General features: G+C 55.0%; 1 protein-coding gene across 1 annotated transcript; it reads left to right on the forward strand.

Annotated features, from left to right (window-relative positions):
* Window positions 1–213: 213 nt before the first annotated feature.
* PIRT (phosphoinositide interacting regulator of transient receptor potential channels) lies at window positions 214–647 on the forward strand. The gene has a single exon (XM_006733092.2). It carries the CDS (start codon window positions 214–216, stop codon window positions 625–627), a length of 414 nt encoding a protein of 137 aa, XP_006733155.1. The 3' UTR covers window positions 628–647.
* The last annotated feature ends 6,248 nt before the right edge of the window (window positions 648–6,895 follow it).

The raw sequence follows: 6,895 nt of genomic DNA on the forward strand, positions 1-6,895 counted from the left end.
AAAAGCAAAACAAAACATGCCAGTGAGTGGTTTCTTATTTATGTGGATCTCCTCTGACTTTCTGTTTGGCTTCAGCACAAAACCCAGTATCGCCTTCTGCTGAGAGCCAGGCCAGAGACGGATGCTGAGAACAGGAAGGGTGTGCGAGGACTCCTCTGGCTTCTCCCTTGCTTCTTACTGTTGCGGATACCAGGTGCCCAGTCCCGAGGACCCATGACGATGGAGGCTCTCCCCAAGGCCCTGGAGGTCGATGAGAAGTCTCCAGAATTCAAAGACCTGCTGCCCAGCCAGACGGCCAGCTCCCTGTGCATCAGCTCCAGAAGTGAGTCCGTCTGGACCGCCACCCCCCGGAGTAAATGGGAAATCTACCGCAAACCCATCATTATCATGTCGGTGGGAGGCGCCATCCTCCTCTTCGGCGTGGTCATCACCTGCTTGGCCTACATCCTGAAGCTGGGTGACAACAGCCTTAAGGTCCTTAAGATGACAGGGCCTGCCTTCCTGTCCCTGGGACTCATGATGCTGGTGTGCGGGCTGGTGTGGGTGCCCATCATCAAAAAGAAACAGAAGCAGAAACAGAAGTCAGTTTTCTTCCAGACTCTCAAGTCCTTCTTCCTGAATCGCTGATGGTGGCCTCGCCTTCTGCTCTCCCCGTCACCCTGCTGCCTCGACCAGGAGGAGATCTGACAACACCCAACATCCCCATCTTCTTGGTGGTGGTGGTGGTGGAGGGGGTTTATCCATAAGACAGCCAGGCAAAGCCTCTTCCTGGCCCTGTGGGAGAGAGCTCAGGGCTCCACATGAAGCTGGGGAACACTGCTGGCTGGATCTCATTTCGTCTTTCTGATATTGCTATGCATCCCTTAATGCTGGCCATAGCCATCCCCTTCCATGGCTCATTCCCCACTCCTGCATCCAGGTGCCACTCATCGAACTCTCTCTGCTAAGCGCTATGCATGCTGGGAAATTCCTTGGGCGAGGCTGAGCCCCAAGGAGAACCTCATGTTTACACACATCAGAGTGCCCGAGCTGGACTCCCCGTTTTCATCCTTCTAGAACCCAAACTGACCCATGGAGGCCCTTCACAGAAGAGAGGGAAGACTGACTTCTGGCTCCCTGGGTTCGCCAACCTGGCTCACTCTCTGGGCCAGATACTGATTTGCATCTCAAGGGACAAGTCACAAGAGTGAAACATTCCAAAGAGTGAACAGTGGAGGGTGTCCAGGGAGAAACACTTTCCAAGAAGGCCCATTCCCCCCTGGAGAAGGCTCTGGGAGTCAGCCAGCTGAGGAAGTATAACTCCCAGCTACACAGTATTTAGACCAGAGACCATGGGGGTGGACTGGGGGTGCCACAGTTTGACCTTCTAACACCTTCTCGTTGACTGTTCTCCTCTCTGAACTTGACAATTAGCCATGGACAAGTGCATGTTGCCCTAACTTCCTCCTTCCCCCTACCTGCGCCTCTACCCCCAATTCTAGAACAGCAAGACGGAGACCTGCAGAGGGATTCTGTAAGATTGTTCTCTCCTTCACCTCCATGGAGAACCAAAACCAAGATCGCACGCCACGTTTGAACGGTCTGTGGGTTTCCAGTGATAGGATTTGTTTTAGAAAATCCTATCTGCTTTCCCTCTCCCTACCCGCCAAACAAGCAAACATTTATTGGGTGCCCAACTCTGGGCCAGGCCCTGGGACGGGAACAGGCCAGACAAGGTCTGTGCTCTCATCTTCTTTCCAAAGCGAGAGATACAGCCAGGCTATGGGACCACCGGACCACCTGTGCTGAGCACTCTATGGGGGAAATGCGGCAGGTGTAGGAACACAGAGGGGGCATCTCACCCCAGACTGCGGAGGGGACAGAGAGGTTGCCAGAGACCGTGTCCTCCGAACAGAGAACAAAAGGAAAGATAAGAGCTAGCAAAGGGCGTAGGGGTGGAAGGCATTTTGGGCAGCGGGAAATAGAAGTTGGGTGGCAGGAGTGGGGGGTGTAACACGATTAGGAAACTGCACAGCGCCTTCCCCTCTCTTTCCTGCTTCCCACCTGCCAGAGTGCCGCCTCTCCGGGGGCCACACTGAGGTCACGGACTGGAAGGGAGTTTCCAGGGGACCCACCAAGCAGAGAGCACCCATGGGGCAAGTGTTCCCAGAACCTGGGGCTTCTGGTAGCAACCAGAGGGTCTTGGGTGACAGACCCGGAGGCTGCCCTAGGCCAGGCCAGAGGGCCAGTGGAGTGCATTTGATAATAAGGTGTGAAGGGAGGGCATCCTGCACTAGAATCACCGTTGGTTTCCCTGGGGCTTCTGGGCCCGCCTCCCCTGTCACCATGGCAATCTCTCTCTCTCTAACAAGCCGCCAGGTATCTCTATCCTTCCTGGTGGTTCCCTATGCTGAGTTAGAACCTCACCTAGTTCCCTCTGCATCATGGGAAATTCCGTGGAGGCAGGTACCTGTGACAGGGGGACACCCCATGCCCCACCCCCTCTAAGAAGCCAGAGTTTGGGGGAGCCTGTGGCCTTTGGGCTTCACCCAAAATGACCATGTCTCTCATCCAGACAGCGTGGCCGGGTCTTCTAGCTAACCTGTCCCCTGCACAAAGGTGGTCAAGACCAATCTGGTTGGCCGGGGTGGGGGGTGGGTTGCAAGGTCTTTGTCACTAATTATGGTTCTAATGCGTCGAGTGGCTGGGCTTATAGATCATTTCCCTTTCTCTGACATGAACGCAGATTCAATATTGGCCCTGTAATATCACTCTTATATTCCTGATGCTTTCTGAGACGGGAGCAAATGGGGTAGACTCCCAGCGAGCTGCCTGGGAACTTCCCCATGCCTCCTGGGTCTCATGTCATCCGCTCACAAGCTTGTGGTCTGGGCACAGTTGTGATGTCTCGCTGGAAGGCAGTTTGGGGACAGCCGTGACTCTAGAAGGTACCCAAGGTCTGGACTCACCTTGCAATTTCCAGCAATACTTGCCCACATGCCCTGCCCCCCTCAGCTAGTGTCTCAGGAGGAATAATGATTTCGGAAAGCTCTCCAAGCCTCATCCATCCCCACCGGGATCCCCCATATGAGTGTGGACAAGGAACAGGTCAGCATCACGCAGAGGGGCTTTTGCCAAAGACCATCACCGCACGGGAGCCTGGGGTATGAATGCACCTGCTCTGTAAATGCAGCCCAGATCAGATGCCACATTTCTGGGGAAAAGAAGCATCACCACCACAACTCCTTTGGCGCCCGTGGATTGGAGGACAGGACCAGCATCCACGTGTTTGGTGAACTGGACTGTAAACCGCACCCCCACCCCGCCCGTAGCTGTTCTGTTTGTGAGACTCTGATTTCATCTGAGTCCCAAAGGAACGGATGTAATGTTGAATTGTATTCTATTCCACAGTGTCTGCTGTGTTTTCATTTTGTTCCATCCACCAGGGAGTTCCAAGACCATATCTACTAATTCATCCCTCTAAAATGCACCCCCTTACCACATGCCCTTCCCCGCAGCATGGTGGCAGGGGGAGAAAGGGGCCGGTGGGGGTTTCCTGCGTGGGTCCTCAGGTGCCTCGAAGGACCTGATAGCCCCACACTGAGTGGCTGACACAGCGGGCAGAGCAGAAGCTCCTGACTCTTCCTTTCCCCACAAGCCCAGTATTGAGACCAAAAAGAGATATGAGAAAAGAACCTTCCAGAATGAATCAGTGGGCTGGGGTGAGGCAAGTGGCTACCTGGAGGTCAGCCCGTCGATGTCCCCATGAGAGCAAGCACGAGAAGGGGGGGCAGTGCAGCTCCCAGGACCCCCGTGGCCTCCCTCTGCCTCTTTCTTCCTTTGCTCCTGGTTCAGCCTCTTCTGCTTCTCCAAATCTTAAAGCCTGATCCTCTTCTACTGGGCGCCCCCTCCTCCCCGCCCCAGACTCACTGTGTCCTTCACTTCCCACCTGCTCTGACTTGCTCCGTCCTTAGAGGGAAAAGAAAGGACGGCTCTGAGTCTGGACAAACACACAGCGTTTTATTCCTCCTTCGGGTCCAACAGCTTTGTCAGACTCATGACACCCCATCCCCCCTGTCCCCTACACCCATCACTTTGTCGCTATCTCTAGCCCTTGGAGATCATGGGTCCCTAGAAAACGACATCCCAGCCCCCCAAACGTGTCTAATACGAAATGTGCACAAGGGGATGGCCTGAGCACGTACCTGGTGGAGTTTCTGGGCCCTACCAGTGGAGGCCATGGGAGCTGGGGTGGGGGGAGGGCCCTGAGAGGGGGCGGGAGGGGAGCAAAAGAGCAGCTGGCAAGGACACTCTGGAGTGGCCTCTGAAGAGCAGAGGAAGGGCCTGGGCTGAAAATGATGGGCATTTCTCGGGTGCTCACTGCATGCCGGGAACTGACCAAAGCACTCAGTCAGTAACTCACTTAATCCTTCCCCAAACCCTGTTCTCAGGTGTACTCTTACCATCACCCCTACCTTACAGATGGCATAAGGGAAGCTCGGGGACACCAAGTTAGGACAACATCAAGCCAGGATTGAAATCCAGATGGTCCAGTTCCTGAGGCCACACCCATTACCCCCACCCCATTCAGCTCTCCAGAGGTCCCAGGGTCGCTGTGGTGGGCTCAGGGCTGCAAGGCAAGGAGAAAAGCAGGAGTGCAGTTGGGGTCGGGGGACTGGCGGGGAGACAAACCAAGCAGGGAACCAGAATGCCCCAGAACCAGGAAGGTGGCCAGGAGCCAGGAGGAGAGACAAAAGGAGCCACCAGCCAGGAACAGACCCAGCATGCTGAGCACCTCCTGAGAGCCAGGCATCATGCGAGGGGCAGTCACATGGTAGGGTCAGAGGCAGGAATTGGAGGGTCTCCGACAGCCAGCACAAGGTGACAGCATCAGAGCAGGGTGGCCTTGGTACCTCCAGCCTTTGTCCCATAGGCTAGGCTCTTCTGCTGACCAGCAGGAGGATCTGGAACTGGCTGACACTTTGGCTGTTATGTCCTCATCACAGGACAACTTCATAACCCCCTCAAAAGTTCAAGACCACCTCCCATGGGAGTGCTTAGAACCAAAGGATCTACGTCAAGGTCCAATGTCACTTTTGCAGGAAGCAAAGTGGCTGAGCTCCAAAGTTTCTGCAAGGAGAGGGGCTGGGGTCTTGTCCCCCTGTTTCTCAAAAGACCCTCCCTGCCTCTTCAAGACTAGAAAGGAGACCCTTGGGCGCCTGGGTGGCTCAGTTGGTTAAGCGACTGCCTTCGGCTCAGGTCATGATCCCGGAGTCCCTGGATCGAGTCCCGCATCGGGCTCCCTGCTCGGCAGGGAGCCTGCTTCTCCCTCTGACCCTCCCCCCTCTCATGTGCTCTCTCTCTCTCATTCTCTCTGTCTCAAATAAATAAATAAAATCTTTAAAAAAAAAAAAAAAGAAAAGAAAAGAAAGGAGACCCTGAGGAGCCTTGGGCCTGGTCCCTCTTTGACCCGGCTAAACTGGTGGCCACTCATCCAGGTCCTACCTGGCTCAGCAAGCGTCACCCCCGCCCCCCGCCCCGGGAATGAAGACCATCTCCCACTGCCCAGCAGGGCCCTCTGGCAAAAGCACCACAGTGAGTGATTGGCAAGAATAGGATCAGCAGTTACCCACAGTCCCTCTGATAATCATGCAGACCAAGCTCGGCTCATCTTCCAGTGCTAAAGCAGTGTGGATGTAAGTAAGGGGCATTTTCCTGCAGGGCTGCAGGGGAGGGAGGCCCGGAAGGGGAGGGACGCAGGATTCTACTATGGCAGTATCTGTCTAACTCACTGTCCGGTGCGTAGGCTCTGATCTCTACTCAGACACGGTCTCTGGATCTGGCCCTCGGGAGTAGCCGTCAGCCCAGCATTTCAGTCCCCCAAGCACGGACCGTGAGTCAGACATCGGATCTGGGGCTGAGGGGATGAGGATTCATGCTCAGACCTGGCAAGCAAGCAAGCTGGTCCTCAGAGGAGGGGGCTGAGGGTCACTGATTGTGGGGCAGTATGACAGGGCTGGAGGGAAGCAGGGGCGCTGTGGGAGGACAGAGGATGGGCCCCCGGGCCAACCCGGCCCCAGTCGGCCTTTCAAGTCTCTGGGATGGTGCTGTGCCAGGTGATCACATCGGGGGTGGGAAGGAGGAGACTGGACCCAGGGGACAGGAGTGGGGGTGCCCGGCTGGTTAGTGGGGGGGCCGGGGTGGGTAGGGAGGTTAGCACATAAAAAGCCACTCCCTCCTGATTATATTCACTACTCTATTTCACAGTCTTGGTTTTCACTGCTTCTTCCAAAACCTTTCCCTCATAGCCTCCGAGTGGGTTTCAAAGTCGCCACTTTTAAAGAACATGCTCGGGGTTGGGGGGAGGGGAATCCCTTCCTCCATGTGACTACACTTCTGTCCTGAGACCCTCCCATCCAAAGAACAGCGGTGTGAGTTGCCCTGTCCCGCTATGTTGGTCTCTCCGCAGGTTCTGCCCTAGACCTCACCCGTCCTCATTCAAACACGTCTCTGAACGGTTTCTTGTTGACAGTGGCTTCAATTATCCTGCGTGCTGTGAGTCCCCAAATCTATCCCCATTTGTCCCAATGCCATTGGACAATGTGTTAGCTCTCTATTGCTACTGTAAAAAAAGAGAAGAGAAGAAAAAAGAAAGAAAGAAAGAAAGAAAGAAAGAAAGAAAGAAAGAAAGAAAGAAAGAAAGAAAGAAAGAAAGGAAGAAAGAAAAAGGAATGGAGGAAGGAAGGAAGGAAGAAAGAAAAAGAAAGAAAGAAAGAGGGGGCGCCTGGGTGGCTCAGTTGGTTAAGCGACTGCCTTCGGCTCAGGTCATGATCCTGGAGTCCCGGGATCGAGTCCCGCATCGGGCTCCCTGCTCGGCAGGGAGTTTGCTTCTCCCTCTGACCCTCCTCCCTCTGAT

Source organism: Leptonychotes weddellii, chromosome 15 (assembly GCF_054177405.1).
Source record: "Leptonychotes weddellii isolate Sample4059 chromosome 15, ASM5417740v2, whole genome shotgun sequence".
Classification (NCBI taxonomy): Eukaryota; Metazoa; Chordata; class Mammalia; order Carnivora; family Phocidae; genus Leptonychotes; species Leptonychotes weddellii.

Excerpts from the sequence above, each read along its gene's own strand:
- PIRT (XM_006733092.2), top strand. The coding sequence starts at position 214 with ATGACGATGGAGGCTCTCCCCAAGGCCCTGGAGGTCGATGAGAAGTCT.